General features: G+C 42.1%; 1 protein-coding gene across 1 annotated transcript in view; it reads right to left on the bottom strand.

Annotated features, from left to right (window-relative positions):
• Window positions 1–21,411, bottom strand: part of znf148 (zinc finger protein 148) — a 30,812-nt gene extending 9,401 nt beyond the window's left edge. Inside the window, exons 1-5 of the mRNA XM_080752461.1 lie at window positions 21,313–21,411; window positions 19,074–19,222; window positions 18,455–18,720; window positions 3,665–3,832; window positions 1,982–2,105 (exon numbers count right to left, since the gene is read on the bottom strand). Of these exons, the coding sequence (XP_080608587.1) occupies window positions 1,982–2,105; window positions 3,665–3,832; window positions 18,455–18,720; window positions 19,074–19,209 (694 nt within the window). The 5' untranslated portion in view covers window positions 19,210–19,222; window positions 21,313–21,411. The remainder of the gene's footprint in view (window positions 1–1,981; window positions 2,106–3,664; window positions 3,833–18,454; window positions 18,721–19,073; window positions 19,223–21,312) is intronic.
• Between the last annotated feature and the right edge of the window lie 738 nt (window positions 21,412–22,149).

Raw genomic sequence — 22,149 nt, 5'->3', positions numbered from 1 at the left:
TGCACACCCATGACCACAGTAGTACATACTGTACATACTGTATGGAGCCATGACCAGTCATGATATACAGTAGTACATACTGTACATACTGTACTTACTGTACATACTGTATGGAGCCATGCTTTGGGCCAAGCCCTTCAGTGTGCTGCTACATGTCACTCATGTTGAACTCTGAACAGGGCTTGGTCCAAAACATTCATGCATATTAAAACATGTCCACATTATAAGTCAACAGCCATGTCTCATCATTGATGTTTGAAGTTGAAGCTCATCAGCCAGCCAACTGCATTAGTCACATATTTTAACATAACATACTGTATGTGATCCCCTAAAGGGTTACGGAAATCACTGTTGTTTTTAAGGATACTGTAGTTTGTAACCAATTTTAGCTTAAACAGTTGCAGTGTACAGGGTTCCCACACAGTTTTACCAATACATTTCCAAAACTTATAACAATAATTCCGCTCAATAACAAGTCGCTTACTCCTTTACGCAATGCCTAAAGACAGGTAGTGTATGCCAGTGGTTCTCAACCTTTTCAGGCCATGACCTCAGAAAAAAACATATTTTAACTGGGGACCCCACCCTGACGAGCACTAAGTTGAGGAATTCTGTTTTGTATAACACGGTTCTATTGTGAAAATAGCAGATCTACATGCTCACAACACCTCACACCGCCTCCTGCTATTTTCACAATTTCTGCCTCTAATATTTGACAATTTGGCCAATGTTTAATTTGTCATTTCAGAGGTATTAACAAAATCAATAACCAAAGACAATGCATAGATATTCTTTCCAGGACCTTCCAGGACCCTTGATCAATTCCAAAACTTTTCCAGTACTGGAAAAATATTTTTTCTAATTTCAAAATATTTCCAGGAATTTCATGACCGTGGGAACCCTGAGTGTATATACAGTATATGACGCATATTCATTTATCTGAAAAATAATGTGCACCCTTTTAGCCAATAAGATTATTCTCCATGGCCACGGTTAGAGATGTGCCTAATGATCGTTGAGTGATCGCGATCGGACGATAATGCCTCTATCAGCTTTGATCGGTATCGGCTTTGCCGATCTACAAGCTAGATCAGCTATTTTCACAATATTTATCTGTGGGACTGAATGTAACCTCAGCTTCAACTCCTACAAGTTGAAATTTGATACTAAAAGAACCTCAGCCTGCAATCTCCTAATGTTTATACTAATGTCAATGTTTTGTAAGAAGAATCATTAAATATATAAATGCTGCTACAGTAACACAGTAAATAGAACAATTTATGGATTTGACGCTGTGATCGGGAATATCGGTATCGGCAGATGATACTGATTCCAGTTGATCGGTGATCGGTATCGGCCTCAAGAATCGCAATCGGAGCGTCTCTAGCCACGGTACTACAGTACATACTGTTAAGTCAAGTTGATCTCATTAACCATGTCTCCATTCCTTGAAGTTAAAGGACAACTTTGTTTTTTTACAACAAGGGTTCATATTTTAGATTGTAATTAGAGAAAAGAAAAAGTGAGTGTTAAAATGTTATCATTTGCTTCTTTCTATTGTTTTATCGCGTTTACCGTGCTAAAATGTGGGGCATGCGTACACATGGGGGCATGCGTACAAGTGGCTAAATATGTCTTTTTAGACACAATAAGCCAGCAGTATTGCTATTTACAGTAACACTTCTAGCCCCCATAAGTCACATCCAACCATGAAAGGTTGTGTTGTATCTTGGGAATGGGCTTATTCTGTGTAAAATTACATGTTTAGCCACTTGTACGCATGCCCCCAGCCACTGAAATAAGAATCTCTAAAACAATAGAAAGAAGTAAATTAAATAATTTTAACACTCATCTTTTATATTCTTTAATTAAAATCTAATATATGAACCCTTTTTGTAAAAAACTAAAGTTGTCCTTTAAAGAGTTCAACATCACGTCTAACTCCTGTCTAGAAGAGACTATTATGAAGCTCAACTCCTACCAGTGTGGATGAAGACGTGTCTCTGCAGGTGGTAGTTGGTTCTGAAGGCAGCGTTGCAGTGAACACAGATGTGACACTTGGGGTTTTGGAGCCCCAGCGATCCATCGTCATTAATGGTGAGAATCTATGAAAGACCAGAGAACAATGAGAGAAATGAAGAGAATCACATGGAAGCATTGATATCTAGGGATGTAGCTCGTTAATTTTTATTGATAATGAGCACCTTATCGATCATGCTTATCGAGCCGGGCTTTTATCGAGCCCACTATTGAGCATTTTTCTCTTTTTTTTTAAATATATTCTATGTATATAGTATAGTTTTACAGTACTATTCATGAAGTATTAATAATAGCCTACTGTAAAATGATACTATAAATTGTATATGTAGGTATATAATATAAACTATAGGCTAACATTTCCATGTCTCTTTCTCTCTCTCTTTTTTTTTTTTTTTTTACAGTAATGCAATTTTTCCATTATCTTTTCTTTGTTTTAAGCAACAACAGAAATCTATATTTGCACTACATTTGACTAGGGCCTTCAAATACAGTACTTTAACTTAACAGACAGAAGGCAAGTAACCTTTTTATTTTTGGAAAATATTTGAAGAAACAAAATGTGTAATGTCTCTTTAAAAGTGTAATTTATAACGCATAGTATGACGGTGTCACGCAACAAACAATACCCAATCAACAAGCTCACACAGCGTCTGCTCGCACCACGTTGTGAGCTTGTAGATCTGCTATTTTCGGTAGACTGAGAAGAAGTCACGCTGGCGACGCTACGAATTCATTCACACAGAGCGATATATTATAACTCTATGGCAGGGATTTTGAGTGTCCCAAACGGATTATTATCAATGGAATCATTCATATTTTCAAGCACCACATACTTTGGGTGGAAGAGAGCGGTTGTCGCGCTGCTGCAAAAGCCGACGCGCTGGCGTTGTTTCAACTCGTCGCAGACATTCAAAGTTATTGCACTTGGGTGGGTTTTATGTGATGCACTATGGACAATTAGTGTCTCCGCATTGTCGAAGTGTTCCCTCCCGAGCATGTAACCGTGGCCGTGCTGCATATATCCCATTGCATTTAGCTCTCCCCTTGTCTTTTCTAAAATGTAACCAAACTTTTTAGTGTTTCATGCGTTCAACCATTGTCCCACGGCACGCTCTTGCAAAGCACACAACTATCAATGACGCAATGTAGCCTACCTCCCGCCCCCGACGTGACGTTATGACGCTTACCTGATAACAGGCTCGACAAGCAGAAGCTTGTTGATACTCGGGTCTCGATAAATTCAGAACCGGTAATGGACCCGGTTTTCGGGCTCCATCCCTATTGATATCAGTCGTTCCCAACCTTTTCTGAGGCAGGGCTCACTTGAAAATGGTTCAAATCGCGGCCCACCCATCTGACCACATGTTGGCCCACCCATCTGACCACATGTTGGCCCACCCATCTGACCACATGTTGGCCCACCCATCTGACCACATGTTTATTTTTATTATCGATCAGTCGATTGTGTTCCAAGCTTGGATCAGTGTAACTAACGGATACTTTAAGTTCCTATTCATCGCTATAACAATGAAAACACATCTTTTAAACTCCTCCACAGACCTCACACAACAACAAACCACCACCACCACCAACAGACATGTACCAAACATCCTCTCACTTGCACCTTGGCTGGCGATCGTTGCTTCCTCTTCTTCTTGGGACCCTCCATGAGGTCCCCATGAGGTCTCCATGAGGTCTTCTTGGGACCCTCCATGAGGTCCTTAGCTTGTTTCTTCTCCTTCTTCATCTGGGCCAGCGGATCCGACAGCTTCAGCTCCTGCTTGATGCTCAGCTGTGAGAAGACACTTTGTTTTAGTTTTAGATAATCACAATTATTTTGACCTCATATCCTCATAATCTGAACAATTGTTTCAACATGTTGAAAATGTGTTCATACATTTTCATAAATCTTTACAAAGGCAGTGTAGCAGCAGGTTGCATTGTATTTATTTTTTGAAGTCCCATTGGCATCAGAAATCTCTTTTACAAGAGAGGCAAGGTCAAGGTAGCAGCCATATAAAAACAACACATTAAAATGCAACAACAAAGTAAATAAAGCGCTGCACAGTTGCAGCAGAGGCGCTCTTATGCAGGGATCCCTTCACTCACTGTGCTTCCTTGAGGTGGTAGCTTAAAACCACCTACAAACTATAGTGTTGTATTACGGTGTGTAAATGAAGATATAGAACGGCAAGTGAAATAATGTGCACTGTATCACAACCGTAACAATCTCTGGGATTGTGGAGACATTTCAATTGTTCGCAATCAAATGTCGTCACATCACAGGCGCCTACGGGAACCAGTAGAAGGCGGAACCATCCTTCACCATACGAGATGTCGGTATCGGAAAGGTGGCAAAGGTTACCATGCATTTTTGAAAAGCTCTATATCTGTAGATTATATTTTGGTATGATAACCCTTTCTGAGACACAGCTAAATTGGTGTTATCAGCCGCTAGAGTTGGTGTCCCATTAACTTTACATTACAGGGAAAAAAAGCAAAAACATAATCTGCTTTAAGTAGCATATGAGGGGTCAAACTAGGGGTTTTTCATGATTCTGAATCCATTGCAAACATCTGTTTTGCATAAAAAAAACATTAATTGGGGCGGGCTAAAACGGTGATGACTCATCACTTTTCATCACTAAACCATAGTCTTGTGGGGCCGTTTTTAGCCCAAGGAATGTTGTTTGTGCAAAACAGATGCTTGCAATGGATTCAGAATCATGAAAAACCCCTAGTTTGACCCCTCTTATGCTACTTAAAGCAGATTCTTTTTTTTTCCTGTAATGTAAAGTTAATGGGACACCAACTCCAGCGGCTGATTTAGCTGAAAGGGTTATCATACCAAATTAAAATCTACAGATATAGAGCTTTTCAAAAATGCATGATAACCTTTGCCACCTTTCCGATACCGACATCTCGTATGGCTCATGGACTATACACTGAGGATCCCACAGACGCTCCTGGCCAGCACCTCCCCCGTAAGGAGTGGATTTCCCCCCATCGCCCCAAAGGACAGGGGTGGGTGTTCCCCCCATCGCCCCAAAGGACAGGGGTGGGTGTTCCCCCCATCGCCCCAAAGGACAGGGGTGGGTGTTCCCCCCATCGCCCCAAAGGACAGGGTGGGTGTTCCCCCCATCGCCCCAAAGGACAGGGTCGGTGTTCCCCCCATCGCCCCAAAGGACAGGGTCGGTGTTCCCCCCATCGCCCCAAAGGACAGGGTGGGTGGGACGCAGCAGTGCAGAAATGGGGTCTCAAAGGCAGTGCCCTCTGTGAATGTGAAGTGATGACCAGCTGACCCAAATACACACCACAGAATGGGGATCATGGCTTAATTGACCAAGACCAGGGGTTTTCAAAGTGGGTGACGGGGCACCCTGGGGTGCCGTGACGGCAGTCCAGGGGTGCCGCGAGATAATTTGATAATATTTGGAATTTATTTTGACAGTATTTTGAAGTACAAAGTTATTTTCAGTCAGTTCTAACCAAAATGGCTGTTATCCCAATGTTTTCCTCTCAACATAATCACTAAAATATCGTCACTGTCGGGCAGAAACCTCGTATCTCCAAGTTTCAAATGTGTACGTCTTTTGGTAAAGCAAAGCCGCGCTTCATCATACAAGACTGTCGCACAAAACTAGTGAAAACAGCCGATCTACAAGCACACAACGCATCGCATCGCGAGGCATTGTGTGCTTGTAGATTTTATAGATGATACATTTTATAGATGATAAATACAAAACGAATGGTTCTGTACACCCGACAACGACAATATGCTGTAAATATAAGGTGCTGGGAGTGAAAATTATAATGTAGGGGTGCCTCGGATTAAAAGAATATTTATGGGGTGCCCTGAGACAAAAAGGTTTGGGAACCCCTGACAACCCCTGACCAAGACAATGACACACTGGACTGGCTTGCTGCAACGGAGCTGAAGGTCTAAGGATTGACAGAAGAAGAAGCACAGCACTAGTTTGATCCCGAGCAACTCAGCATGAGTTGCTCGGGATCAAAGTTAGCGTAGTGTATAATCTACAGTACGCTAATTGTCATGTGAAGCTCTACCAATTGATTCTCCCATTGATTCCCTATTGATCCCCTATTGATTCCCTGTTGATCCTCTATTGATTCCCTATCCCTGCCATTTCCAATGGCAGTGGAAAAGTTACCCTAGAAGTCTATAAAGTTTCCCTCAGAACTAATGTGTTGCCCTGTCAGGCAACCACGCTAGCCTGACTGCAAGCGCCAGACTCAATCACACACTTCGTTTTGGGATTGAGTCTGAAACTGGGGACGGAGATTCTACTTCAGCGGGGGCGGGGTAAAGCCTATTGACGTCACCCACACACACACACATACACACACACACACACACACGCTTAGAGCCCCCGACGGCGACGTGGCGTGTCATTGCAAAAATACGTTATTTCTCATAACATATTATATGACTGCATGTTTACGTTAGTGCAAAATGGTATTAAAACGTAATGAAACGGCACTATTGTGTAGTTTATTAAAAGAATTCGAGTCGAGTCTGACTCTGCCATGACAGTTTTCACGGACCAATCAGAGTCCACTAGCGGCTCACGTGGGCACAAGAGCACCAATCAGAGTCCACTAGGGAGACTCACGTGGGCAGAACAGCTCCGAAGGGAGGGGGCTGGGCCCTGATTGGCCCATTCAATGCGCCCGCTCCTCAGGCGTGCTTGAAATACAATAAAATATCTCTGGTTCAGTCCACACTACACACCACCCACCAGCAGGGGGTGGTGATGTGCGGACTGAAGTATCAGGCTACAACCACGCCAACTAGAAATACTGTTCCTAAGAAACAGTGTGGGCTCGCATGTAACACCATGTATGGGCACAAAGATCTACCCTTTGGCTGCTCCTCATTGGCTAAGGACCCTGCTTTTGTACTTTGTACTTGACTGATAGATAAATAATGAAGATAACATAATAATAATTAAATCTCCACGATACGATTACTGTGAGTGTTTATAAGGATTATGATCCCATCCCCACTCAGGTACTGGGGTTTGCGTTCTTCCATCCACCACTGTGCTGCTCATATCGACCCCCCCCACCCACACACACACACACACACACACACACACACACACACACACACACACACACACACACACACACACACACACACACACACACACACACACACACACACACACAGTAAAGCCCCTTTTCGACTGCAGCTTTAGCACCACACCACACCACACCACACCACACCACACCACACCGCACCACAGAAAAATATCTACATTTTCCATTACACAAAAGTACCCCTATCAGTAAAAAACAAATTGACCCTTTTAACTGTGATTATAATACAATATAAACTTGTATTACAACTATCCTAAATTATAATACACTATAATGGATTAACTGTGATTATAAGTGTAGGGCCAATTTCCCTTCTTGGGCCAGTAGACTAATAGTTTCAACACGCTCATATAAGGTTGACTTGGGCTGTCCTTGTACTCACTGTTTGGCGTTTGTTGAGTGATGAATCTTGACGGTGAATTCATGCAGGTAAGTTTATGGCAAGAGTTGTATTGTTGTTGCTAATGAGTGAAAGTTTCAAGCCAAAACGGGGGGGGGCAAACGAGTGAAACAAAACAGGCTCCAGACAGACTAAACTAAACTAAAGTAAAAGGGTTTCAAACAAACAAGCGCTTAAACAAAGTTTCTAATAATCTCAAAATGATTCGATACAAAGTTCAAAGTCTTTCGTTCAAATACGCGCTTTGTGTTGTGTGCATGCGTGGAGAGCACAGCGTGGCACCGAGCGGTTGAAAATCTGTTTCTCTACTACTGGCGTCTTCCTGCACGCAGCTGTAGACTAATTAAAGGGACGTATGGTACCATTTTCTAAGGCGACCAAGAGGGGGCGACATTTAGTCACAAAATATAAATTCAACTGAGAATGGCTCCAACATAACCGGCCCCTATTGTTATGGGCATGCTCTAATAACAATACAAAAATCAAAACAAAAACTGGAGCCATACAAAGTGTTCAAAAAATCAAAATAAAAACTTGTGAGGTGGGGACAGGCATGGTGTAGAAGCCCGTCTGTATCTTCAGTACTTTTTTAGGTTGACTTCGGCACCAGCAGGCAAATCTTGCTGATCGGCCTTTCAAGTACGCTGGTTCTTGTCTGAAGACGCACACTTCTCACAAGTCCTCTCGAGTCTGGCATTACTTCCAGGACTCTAGCCAGCATCCAGGATCCTCTTGGTGCATTTGTGTCAGCTATGATCACAATGTCTCCATTTTCAAAGTTCCTGCGGATGCGGTTCCATTTTTGACGTACATTCATTAGAGGTAGGTATTCTTTTATCCATCTTGTCCAAAATAGATCTGACAGGTATTGCACTTGTCTCCAGCGGCGCTTTGCATAGATATCGTCGGCCTTGAACACTCCTGGTGGAAGGATCGACTGTTTCTTGAGCAATAACAGATGATTTGGTGTTAATGCTTCCAAGTCATTGGGGTCACTTGAAACTGTTGTGAGTGGGCGGCTGTTAAGTATGGCTTCCACTTCACACATAACTGTATGGAGACTTTCATCATCCAGAGTTTGCTGTTTGGTGACTGATAGCAAGATCTTTTTGAGTGAACGGATTAATCGTTCCCATACTCCACCATGATGGGCACCGGCGGGCGGATTAAAAGTCCATTTGACTCCTTTTTGCTGGAGAGCTCTTTCTATTTTGTCCAAATTCCACGCCTTCAAAGATTCTTTTAGCTCCTTTTCAGTGGATATGAAGTTAGTTCCATTGTCTGACCGAATTTCACACACTTGTCCTCTTCGTGCAATAAAACGCCTGAGAGCATTAATGCACGAGTCTGTATCTAAAGAATGGGCCACTTCAAGATGTATTGCTCTACTTATTAAGCACGTGAAAATGACTCCATACCTTTTGACTATGGTACGGGCTCTTTTCACTTCAATGGGTCCGAAATAGTCCACTCCTACTTGTGTGAAAGGTGGTAGGTCAGGTGTTACTCTGTCTCTTGGCAGGTCTGCCATCTTCTGTTCTCCAACAGATGCATTGAGACGTCGACATATCACACATTCAGAAATAATCTTTCTTGACAATGAATTGGCGCATGGAATCCAATATTTTTCCCTCAGTAGGGAAAGCATGTGGTTTCTCCCACAGTGTCCTACTTGTTGATGGATCTTTCTGAAAATGAGCTTAGACACATGATGGTCTTTTGGGAGGATGGCAGGGTGCTTTGCATCTTCAGGCATAGCTGCTTTGCTTAATCTCCCACCCACTCTTAATACCTCCTGGTCAAGTTTAGGGTCAAGTTTGTAGATTGTACTGTCTTTTCGAACGTTCAAACTTCCCTTCTTTAATGTTTCGATTTCCTCTTGAAATCCTTGTCTTTGACAATACTGTACAACAGCTGTCTCTGCTGTGTTCAGTTCATCCAGAGAGAGTTTGTGTACTCTTGCTGTGTCTTTGAATTTCTTCATCTCCAGTTCAATTAACTGTCTTTGTTTGTCTGGGTCTGGTTCTTGAATTTGCATAAGAGCAACCAGATCTTTTCTTTTTCTACTTAACTGCAAAAGGTGAGTTCTTAACTGCAGCATCCATGCTACAGCTCTTTTCAATCTGTCGAAACTTGAGTAGTGGTGTATTAGAGTGCTAGCAGGATCTTGATCTGTCATCTGGATGGCGTTGACTGTAACTTTCTCTTTTTTGATTTCAGGATCGTCGGCGGGTATGGAGGCAAGATCAGCAGGTAAGTTTGGCCAAGTATCTTCCTTTTCCTGTAGGAAGTCTGGTCCCTTCTTCCAGCTTTTACACTTTAAGAATGCATCAGCTGTAAGACCTCTGGACACATGGTCTGCAGGGTTGATCTTGGTGTTCAAGTATCTCCACTGTTCAACAGAAGAGTGGTCTCTGATCATGCTGACTCTGTTAGCCACGAAAGTCTGAAATCTCTTGGTGTTGTTTCTGATATATTTCAAGACTGATGTGCTGTCTGTCCAAAATACAGCTTTTCTGAGAGGAAGGTGTAACTCAGTCTCCAGCATCCTGTTCACTTTTACAGCAAGTATTGCAGCGGTAAGTTCCATTCTAGGAATGGTGACCTGTTTCAAGGGGGCAACTCTTGCTTTTGCCATGACAAGAGAGATGTGAATTTGGTTTGCAGCATTGGTCATTTTCAGGTAGGTTACAGTGCCATATCCTGTCTCGCTTGCATCACAGAAGTGATGAAGTTGGGCTGACTTGATTTTCCCAAATTCTTTAGTTCTAATACATCTTGGAATGCTGAAGTTCTCCATCTGCTGTAGTCCAGTGAGCCATTTATGCCACGAATGACAAAAGGCCTCCGGAATCCTGTCGTCCCATCCATAATTCAGTTGACATAACTGTTGCAAGATGTGCTTTGCAGTGAATACGAATGGAGCTAAGAACCCCAGTGGGTCGTACACTGAACTTACAGTCGAAAGAATTCCTCTTCTTGTGTAGGGTTGATTTTTCATGTTCACTTGAATCCTGAATGTATCCTCTTCCACATTCCACTGCACTCCAAGGGCTCTCTCGACAGGTAGGTGCTTTTGATCCAAATCAATGTCCTTTACCTCTGTGGCTCGCTCTTCCTCTGGAATAGAGGCCAGCACAGTGCGGCTGTTGCTTACCCATTTGGTTAAGCGGAAACCTCCTTGAGCACACAGGGTTCTTAGTTCTTTAGATAGTTCTATGCCGTCCTTCTCATTTGACACAGACTTAAGACAATCGTCGACATAGAAGTTTTCTTTAACAGCATTAACTGCCACTGCTGAGAACAAGTCTTTGTTATCTTCAGCAGTCCTTCTTACGGCATAACTAGCAACACTGGATGAAGATGTTGCACCAAACAAATGTACTGTCATTCTGTACTCTTCAAGGTTTTGACTGATGTCACCGTTTGGCCACCAAAGGAATCTGAGAAAGTTCTTGTCAGCTGGTGTGACATTCACTTGATGGAACATGCCTTCTATATCTGCCATCATTGCTACTGGCTCCTGTCTAAATCGAATTAAGACACCCAGCAGTGTGTTGGTTAGATTTGGACCTTGAATAAGCTCATCGTTTAACGAAGTTCCTTGGAATGAGGCAGAACAATCAAAGACTACGCGAAGTTTGCGTTTCTTTGGGTGGCGTACACCATGGTGAGGCAAGTACCATGTCCTTCCTTCCTCTGGTTTTAACTGCTCCTTTGGTACAGCTTCAGCGTGTCCCTTTTGAATGACACTTTCAAGAAAGTCAGTGTACTCTTTCTGAAACTCCGGATCCTTCTTGAATTTCCTTTTTAGTGACATTACACGCTGTTCTGCCAGATGGCGATTGTTAGGCATTGCTATATCATTCTGTTTGAATGGAAGGTTTATTTGGTAGTGACCATCTTTTATCTCAGTGGAGTCAGACATGATTTGCATGAATCTCTTATCTTCAATAGACATTTCTGCCTTCTCTTCATAGCCCTTTTCTGGGAAATCATAGTTGAATTGTTGGATCATGAGGTCATTCAAATTGATTACAGATATGCGGTGACTGAAAATATGGGTTGGCTGCTTATGGCTTGTAGTGGGTTCATGTAGAAGCCCATTAACCACCCATCCAAGTATTGTCTTAACTGCATAGGGCCCATTACCCTTACTATTAATTACTGCCCAAGGTTCCATAAACTTAGCTGCATCATTGCCAATCAGGAGTCCAATGTCTGCATCGATATATGGCAACTTAACCTCTTTTAGGTAGTTCCATTCTTGCACGTCAACCTGAGTGGGAATTTGCTCTTTGGTTACAGGAATTTCTGTTTGGGTGTAAAGTGATGGCAGTTTTAGGAAATCGTTTCCTTCAAGACTTGACACTTCCAGTCCATTGATTCTGCTGATACTTATGACCTTCTCTTGTCCGAGAGTACGAAGTAAGATTCGAGTTGGTGTCGCTTTTGCACTGAGCTGCTTCCTTAAAGCTTCGGTACAGAAAGTTCCAGTGCTTCCTGGGTCAAGGAAAGCGTATGTTTGAATTATTTCATCCGAATTTGACAGCTTGACTTGTACAGGAACAATTGACAGTTTCTGTTGGTCACCGGCCCCAGTATGGGTAGGCCTTTTCATGGTGACTAAAGCGCTGCTTACTGACGTGTTGTCGGCGTTTGGACTTGCATCTTTATTAAATTCAATGTGCAGCATTGTAGGATGCTTTTTTGCACATACTTTGCAAGTGAGACGCCTTTTACAGCTCTTACTCATGTGACCCTGAGTGACACAACCGAAACATAGACCATTTGCTTTAAAGTATTCAACTTTATCTTTGTGAATCTTTTTATCCAATTCTTTGCACAGATCCGTGCTGTGGTTTCCTTTGCAAAAGAAACATGTTTTCTGTGGCATGGATGTAGAGCTGCCTGACTGAGACTTTAGTTCTGCTTCTGGTGATTCTGTTACTGTGGCAAAACTGCTTTTGTTGTATGATGAGACAGGAGTGGATTTCAAGTAGGTAGTTCGGGGAGCAGAGAGAGTCTTCTTGTCTTTTGGTTTTGTGTCTGATATTTCGCCAAAGAGTGGATCAATAGCAATGTTTGCTTGTCTTTCAATGAAATTAACAAGCTGTGGAAACTTGGCTCTTCGGTGTGTACGTTCATGATAATCATATGAGACAGTCCTCCATCTCTCTCTGTGCTTGAATGGTAGTTTTGATAAGACAGATTTCAAGTGTGTAGGATTGTTCATGTCTTGAAGAAGTTCATTGTTGCTCATTGCATTGCAGCAGGTTCTCAAGAAAAGTGAAAATTTGTGTAAGGCTTTGCTATCCTCAGATCGGATGACATCCCAGTTCAGAATTTTCTCTTGATAAGCAGCAGCAATAAGAACCTCGTTGCCAAAGTGTTTGCGTAGCAGCCGTTTTGCTTTAATATAGCCTCTTTGGGGGTCCATGTGGAGACAACTTCTGACAATTGCCTTGGGTTGTCCATCGGTGAATTGTTCAAGAAATAGAAGTCGATCTCTGTTGTTATTTGTCTTGCTTTCTATACAATGTTCAAAAGTTTGAATGAAAGAAATGAAACTTAAAGGATCACCTTTAAAGACAGGCACCTCACGAGAAGGCAAGAGTGAGAACCTCTGTTCTTGAATTAACATTTCTGTAATTTCATTTTGTTTTCTCATGATGTCTATCATGCCTACACCTGCTGGAACATTAGCAGGAGCACCATTTTGCAGGCCTAAGCTTACATTTGGGTTTGGCTGTTGGGGCTGGGCCCCTAACCCAGGAACAGACATGCCTGACCTGGGCTGCTGAGACTTGAGTTTCTGTGGCTGCCGTGATCGGCCACTAGGGGCATGCTGAGACCCTTTTTTGAAAGGGGACCATGATGCTCCAAGTCCCTCTTCATCATCATCATCATCATCATCATCATCATTATCATCATCATCGTCATCATTTTCCTCATCACAATCATCATCATCTTCGTCCTCATCATCATCATCCATCCCATAATTGTCAACCCTTTGGCTGTCCATTGGCATGGATTGCATTGAGGCAAAATATTCATTGATGTGGAGTAAGGGGTTAACATACTTTGTGTCAACTTTTTTACCAGTGACATCCAACACTTTCAATTTGGCATCAGCAGCTTTAATTTCCACTTCCAATTCAAATGCTTCTTTTTTAGCTTTGAGCTGTGCCTCCTCCAATTCATAAGCTTGCCTTTGCTTTAGAGCAGCAGCACGTGTAAGTAAAGCGGCCCTTTCGGCCTCTGCCTGCTTTAATGGTGAGGAGCTTGTAGTGGTTTCAATATTTTCTCTGCTGATAATGCCCACTGATACATTGTCCAATGATGTTACACTTGGTGCTTTTGGTAATTGTGATGGCTTGGCTGGTGGCTCTGGTGCCAGGCCCATATCTGCTGGGGCATTACTAATCCAATCCAAAACTGTATCATGAAATTCACATATGTTTTTGTATTTAGGCTTGTACCAATCATCATGATCATGTGAGGCTTCTTCCTCCGTTAATGATAGCTGTACTGAATTGTGAAGTGATTTGAAGTCTTTTGTTTTTGTATGGAAATCATTGTATTCTTGTTTAACCAGTTCAACATTTCTGTAATCAACCATGAGTGCTTGTAATACATTTCTTTTGCCTGTGAGCTGTCCAAGTTTAGCTTTTCTTTTATTCAATAGTTTTGTATAATTAGCTTCAAGGGCCTTTTGCGTGGGCTTCCCTTGTCTTTTCTCTTCAGCCATGGACAATTGTACACCAGCACTTTTATCAGAGGTGTGAACGGTCACATCAGTTACACTCACAATTCCTCCATCTCCACAATGAACAACTTCCTCTGTCACAGACTTCACAGACATCTTAAAGCCGCAGTGCAGTTAACAGTTTAGCATACACCAGCAGCATTTATTTGTCCCAATCCAAAGTTATATCAAAGCACAGTGTCATTTAATGGCGATATATTCATTCCAAGTCCACATTAAATGCCGCGATTTTCGCGTCCATTTATCCATATGACATCGCACATTCCATTAGCAGATTAACGCTAATCCATAAACTTCAATAGACACATCCATGAGATCCTTTTGATCCGTTCATTTCAATATTTGCGTCCATATAAGAGAAGATTTTCAACTTGAGTGTAGGGCCAATTTCCCTTCTTGGGCCAGTAGACTAATAGTTTCAACACGCTCATATAAGGTTGACTTGGGCTGTCCTTGTACTCACTGTTTGGCGTTTGTTGAGTGATGAATCTTGACGGTGAATTCATGCAGGTAAGTTTATGGCAAGAGTTGTATTGTTGTTGCTAATGAGTGAAAGTTTCAAGCCAAAACGGGGGGGGGCAAACGAGTGAAACAAAACAGGCTCCAGACAGACTAAACTAAACTAAAGTAAAAGGGTTTCAAACAAACAAGCGCTTAAACAAAGTTTCTAATAATCTCAAAATGATTCGATACAAAGTTCAAAGTCTTTCGTTCAAATACGCGCTTTGTGTTGTGTGCATGCGTGGAGAGCACAGCGTGGCACCGAGCGGTTGAAAATCTGTTTCTCTACTACTGGCGTCTTCCTGCACGCAGCTGTAGACTAATTAAAGGGACGTATGGTACCATTTTCTAAGGCGACCAAGAGGGGGCGACATTTAGTCACAAAATATAAATTCAACTGAGAATGGCTCCAACAATAAGTAACACACTATAAAGTATTAATGTATTAGTATAATAACTAAAATAGATTATAACTAGTCCTTACCCGTTCAAAGATATGAGCTCCGAAATGATGTGCAGTGTGTGGGTTATGGGGTGTGCACTGTGCACACAGTATATGAGGGATGGAAAGTAACTTTCTGGTGCTTGCATGATAATATGTAGGAGCATCAATGTAAGAAAGACCCGTTTCGTTTAAAGGCTACAGAGATACTGTGTACCGATCTACATGACAACATCTGAAAGAGGGCCAACCAACACCCCCCCCCCCCCCCCCCCCCCCCACACACACACACACACACGCGTACACACACACACACACACACACACACACACACACACAGAGCTGGTTAAACATGTTGCCCCATGCTAGATGCAGAATAGATATGCCTCATGCTAGATGCAGAATAGATAGTAGTTACACCTAGGGCTGCACGATTTTGGGAAAAAACCTAATTGCGATTTTTCTGACTAATATTGCGATTGCGATTTTATTCGCGATATTTACAGGGGCTAAAGCAAAAAAGAAAATCCTAAAACGGAAATTTATTTTGACTTGACTAGCAAGTATTATGCTGCATTTTGACGATTTCGGTCATGTTATTAACATTACGGCCATGGCTACACCCCCCCACCCCCATTTTTTGTTTTCTCTTTTTTGGCAAATCTGCCTCGATCTCATAAATGGCCCCTAGGGACTCCTCAGGATGGAAATCCATCCCCAGGATGAAATATATAAATACAGGGGTTAAGGTTCTCCGTCCTTAACCCCTGTATTTATATATTTATTTCAAGGTAGGATAAGTGATCTTTGTTAAAAGGATGATATAATTTATTTTAACCATAGGAAAATCATTTCACTACCTTAGGTCAAGCTTCCGTTGAATATTTATTGTGTAATACATTTAAGAAATAAATTGATTATTATTAACTAGGCTAATTGGCAATCATGTAAATGGTTTGATTCAGTTCAGTTATATTTCCAAAAGATTCCCTTTTACTTTGCTTATTAGCAATATAAAACGTTTTTATATTCAGCAAAATGTCAGTAATGGTTTTGTCTGCCTCTCATTATTGTCAAGGAAGAAAGTACCGTATGTCGCTGCCTTGCGTTTTATCAAGGCAAAAGAATGCACCCTAAGACACACACGATAAGTTTCACATGTGTGCGGAGGACGGAGGAGGGGCCACCGCAGCAGTTGCACAGAAATTACTTTCACTTTCAGCTTACGACAAACGGGATCTAATCTATGCACAAGGATTTAAGGATGTTATATTTATAATGATTACCAGAACATTCACTACCTGTAGCCATGGAGTAGGTCTACTCCTCCGTTGGAAGATAAATACACTGTTACGTGCTGTTAGACAGACAGTGTCATGCCTTGGCTTGGCTCCTCTCCTCTGAGGAGATTGGAGCAACCCGTAATGCTGATCCGCGGTGCGGCGATGCGCGGGTATTTAGGAAGCATGATTTGATCATTGAGTCAATTAGCCCTTCGCTATGCCCCTCCTAAAGCCGTCCTTGTCCAATGCCAAGTTAGCAACAGGTTACTAACGCAGCTGACTTGGCAAGCTGCCATGGCGGCGCGCATCGCTGTACCGCGAGTCTGGCTGCTAGATAGAGATGGGATTTATGGTTCTCTGAAGTGAACCGGATCTCTGAGATCCGTTCCTTTCAAAGAGCCGTTCAAAAGACTGCCTCATTTTAGTTACTGGTTACTTTGTAGATTTTGATTATGATTGTAAATCACTTCCACCCAAATAGGCCTATACATTTTTGCCATTGGATACATTTCTGGCATTTGAAAATAGGTGATCTACAAGCTCACAATGTGTCACGTTGCAATGCATTGTGAGCTTGTAGATCAGCTATTTGCAAATGATTTTTCTACATTTTACTCATTGGAAAACCTGTGAAACAGGACATTCTGCATAATGAGTAGGCCTACGTTCTAATATTGGTAGGCTACTTTAAGTACATTTTGATACCAATACTATTTTACTTTTACTCAAGTACATTAATAACATTCCAAACTTGATTGCAGATATGTTTACCTAAGTAAAGAAATGTATTACTTTTCCCAACACTGTTCATTAGAAAGGAACGGCTCCCTACTGTGAACCGAATCATATCGTTCATTTCAAAGAGCCGTTCAAAAGACTCGATTCGTTCGCGAACGTCCCACCCACTCGCTTCCGTGTCACAAACACTGAAACAAAAACAGAACGGATTGCACTGACCTACACAAACCCACAGGAATAATTTAGGAGCACTTCATGAGAAAATATAACTGGTAACACTTGTGTACTGTATGTTAATCTGACTTTAGTATAGGCTATTGTTTTCTTCCTAGACGTGCGTTTGAGGCAGGTTAGTCTGCAGCTGGGTGCTATTGCTGCACGCCGCCATGGCAGCTTGCCAAGGCACCCGCCTTAGTAACCTGTCGCTAAACGTGGCATTGGGCAAGCACGGGTTTAGGAGGGGCATAGCGAAGGGCTAATTATGAACGGATTTCTAAAATTAAAACGTCTGCATAATGCTTGGGAAGTCATCTTCGCAGAAAATCGCCATAACCGCAGCCTTTGCGATTCGCTAATCGCGAGATTTCACATCGCGATTTCGGTTTGAAAACGATTAACCGTGCAGCCCTAGTTACACCATAAAAATGCTAATATACAGCATACGATTTGTGAAAGTGACAAACGGGCTTCACAGTTATGTCAGGTGTGTTCATATGCTAATGGTGATGCGATTTCAGATCAATTGCTCCAGCCACTGAGGAGAAACGCTGTGACAGACACTCAGACAGACAGACACTCAGACAGACAGACAGACAGACAGACAGACACCCACTCAGACAGACATTCCGAAAATTATGTGTTTGATAGTGGTTATAACACAATAGAATATATTATCATGTATTACAACTATATCCTGGTGGTCTATAAAATGAAAAGTCAGTGAGTGATCAGTCATTATGAAGTGTTTGGCCCTGTTTGGCCTCGCTCAGACCTACTCTAGATTGGATACTTTTTAGTACCACGTTTAGTACCACTTTCACACCACTCTACCCAGGTCCTTGTAGTGGAAAACCTGGCACAAGTGGGCGGTGTGGTGTGGAGTGGTGCGGTGTTGGGCCAGTGGAAAAGGGGCTTAACAGAAGGAAGCTGCAACTCACCGGCATGTGTAGCGAGCAGGGCATCTTGTTGGAGAGTTTTATGGGGAAGTGCACGGCCACCTCTCCTCGCCGGCCGTCGCTGCCGTTCTTCATGCCCTCCTCTCGCACCATGAGCTGCTCCGGGGGCACCAGGTCGTGCGTGACCAACGGACCCCTGGTCAAGTCTTCGTCGTCGTCATCGTCGTCGTCATCGGTGGCCAGCAGGGGATGGTTGGCCAGCGAGCGTTCTCCCAGGGTCATCACCACCAGGCCGCCTCCTCCTAGGGCTGTCACCATATGACATTTTACATGACCATTAATTGTCACTCAAATAATTGCCGATTAACGATTTAATTGTGTTTTTGTCGTTGATAATTACATTTCTGTCTGGCTTTTAGGCTTTGAAGTTGTACATGGTAGATATGACACATAACCTAAATTTGACAACTTACTACTTAAAAAAAATTACTTCGATAGTGGAAATAGCCGATCTACAAGCTCACAACGAGCTTGTAGATGTGCTATTTCCACTATTTCGGACATTTTTCAACATTCACGATTATGACGATTATGACAAATAATTGCGATAATGTCAAATAATCACGATTAGACGGTTATGTAATAATTGTGACAGCCCTACCTCCTCCTCCTCTGATGCCCACTCCCTTGATGCCCACACCGCCCGCTCCTCTGCCAGCCTCCACGCCGCCGCTGCTGCCGCTGGCGCCGCCGCCGCTGGCGCACTTCAGCAGCACGCCTTCCAGTTTATGGTCCATGTTGGTTATTCTGCTGAGAGGAGGAGAGTCCAGTCAATCTAACTCATCTATTACTTGTCATTCGTTTGTTCATGTAGGACTGTAGGACTGTAGGACTGTAGGACTGCACAGGCAACCAGGACATCAGCCAAGAAGAGCCATCTTCATCCAGTTCAATGATTATTTGTAGTCAAAAAGATAATCGATAATTTTATACAATAATCAATTGGTAATAAGTCTATCCCTATTTTGGTACAGAAGGTTAAAAAAAATAAAGAAAAACAAATAGTCGCTATGTACTTGAAGATGTGGCATTTTGTATTTTCTCTATTTTAGTGGGACACCATTGCATGATGAAGAAATATATAGTTTAAGAAAGAAAAGGGTCATTTGGGGGGTGAACTAGTTAATGTATTTGTTGATATTGTAACAGCTGGGATTTGAACTTGGATCTCCGGCGTTAAAAGTCCAATATCTTAACCACTAGACCAAAGACACATCCCTCTGATCCCCTTGATTGAGTGAAGACTTTATTAGAAGTTTGCAAAGGAAAAAGGTACAGTTTCATTCATATCGGTACAGTTTACTGGTACAAGGTCTACTAAAAGGAGATCCTAGAAAAGCACTTGGCTTATTTACACAGGAAACCATTGAAGTATCTCATATGACACTGAATGACAGATGGATAGAACACAGTACTACCATATGCAGTTAGGACTGTCACAATTATTACAGAATCGTCTAATCGCAATTATTTGAATAATCTCAATTATTTTTCAGAATCGTCATAATCGTTTCCATGTTGAAAAATGTTCACATTTTTTTAAAGACACAAATAGTGTAAATAGCAGATCTACAAGCTCACAACATGTCGCATCAGATCTGCTACTTACACTATCAATTTATTTTTTAAGTATAGTTGTCAAATATGTCAGTAATTTCTATGTATATTTAGGTTATGTGCCATATCTGCCATGTGCAACTTCAAAGCCTACAAGCCAAACAGAAATGTAATTGTCAACGACAAAAACACAATTAAATCGTTAATCGCAATTATTTGAGTAAAACAGTGCTCAGTCAGTGCTCAAAACATCATCATGTCCATGATAAATAACACCACAAGCAGCCTGCAGCTCAGAGCCACCGCTGCATTCATATTTGAGCCAAAGAAAGCACAACTTTTCATTTGGTGAAACTTCTTCCATCACAGCTGTGTTTCTGAAGGCCCAGCGCTGCTGTGCTGCTGCAGCTGGGACGTTGGGGAACGAATCCAGTCTTTTGAACGGCTCTTTGAAATGAACGATAGGATCCGGTTCACAGTAGGGAGCCGTTCCTTTCTAATGAACATGTTTGTTTGTTTGTTTGTTTGTTTGTTTGATTGATTGATTGATTGATTGATTGATTGATTGAAGAGTTTATTTGAAGTTATCAATAGGAAAAAAAGTACAGTTTCATGACAGTACAAATCACTGGTACAAGGTCAACTGAAGGGATATCCTATTTCCACAGGAACCACACTTTAAGTATCTCATATAACAAATGTGGAGGGAAAAGTACTCAAATAATTATTTACTAAGTAAAAGTAGGCCTATCGATGCTGGCAACGTAGAAATGCTCTGCCACAAGTAGAAGGTCGGAATTACAGTACAAAAATATTGGTATCAAAATGTACTTAAAGTAACAATATTAGAAATTACTCATCATTATGCAGCAGAATGTCCCATATCACAACTTTTCCAATGAATGAAAATGTAGAAAAATCATTTGAAAATAGCAGATCTACAAGCTCACAATGTGTTGCGACACATTGTGAGCTTGTAGATCTATTTTCAAATGGCAGAAATGCATCCTATGGCCAAAATGTATAGGCCAATAGGGTTGAAGTGATTTGCAATCATAATCAAAATCTGCAAAGTAACTAAAATGAGCCAGTCTTTTGAACGGCTCTTTGAAAGGAACGGCTCCCAGAGATCCGGCTCACTTCATAGAGCCATAAATCCCATGTCTAGCTGCTGCGGCTAAAGCTAGCTGCTAGCTGTTAGCCCGGGTTTAACGACACAAAACGACACCGTTGCGTCGTCATATTGTCTGTTATCTTTTATCCACGCACCGCAGCCAGCTTACCTACTAGTGTGCGTCTTAATGATTAGATCCGTCTAGTTGTCATGGTTGTTGTTGTGTAACGCTGATGCACGGAACAGGAGAGCCCAGCACAACAACATTATTATGCACTGATGTGACGAGGAAGGAACTGTTGTTTTTGTTGCCTGTTTTTGTCGCCACCCAGTGGCTGACATTGGTGGTGATTCTGGCAGGAGGCTCAGGTGAAAGTATCAACACTGCAGTGTGGAAATGATATTCCACACTTGTTGCAAATGTGTGGGAAATTAAAAATGTATTTTCATATGTATGTGTGAACATACTGCAGCAGATCTACAAGCTCTACACAGCTTGTAGATCTGCTATTTTCAAATGGCCAAAATGTATATAGGGTAGGGTGACCAGACGTCCCGTTTTACCCGGGACAGTCCCGTTTTCAAGCTGCGTGTCCCAGTGTCCTGACAAATATCTCTAAAACACTAATATGTCCCGGTTTTCAACATTCACTGCAAGATTGTCCCGGTTTTCGCCAGAATTAAAATAATAGTAGCTGTTTTCAGTGGTTGCATAGACATTCATCATGTTCTTTTCATGAAAACATGCTCACCAACCAATCAGAAAACATAAACAAATTCATTGCGTGTCTGAATTCAACACTGAGGCTGTTTGTCAATCACTCACTGCCTGTTTGCAACCCTGCGGTGTGTGTGCGCGTGCACGAACGTTAGAGAATGGGCACGCACGTGCACGGTAACGTGCGCATTGCTTTTAAGGTCCCGGTTTTAAGCAACAGTGGTTTGCGTCCCGGTTTGAGTGGCTGAAAATATGGTCACCCTAATATAGGGCTGAAGTGGTTTAATG

The sequence above is a fragment of the Nannobrachium achirus genome, assembly GCF_963921795.1.
Source record: "Nannobrachium achirus genome assembly, chromosome: 22".
Classification (NCBI taxonomy): Eukaryota; Metazoa; Chordata; class Actinopteri; order Myctophiformes; family Myctophidae; genus Nannobrachium; species Nannobrachium achirus.
Note: the sequence above shows the minus strand (reverse complement) of the source record. Positions and strands in the feature narration are given on the sequence as shown.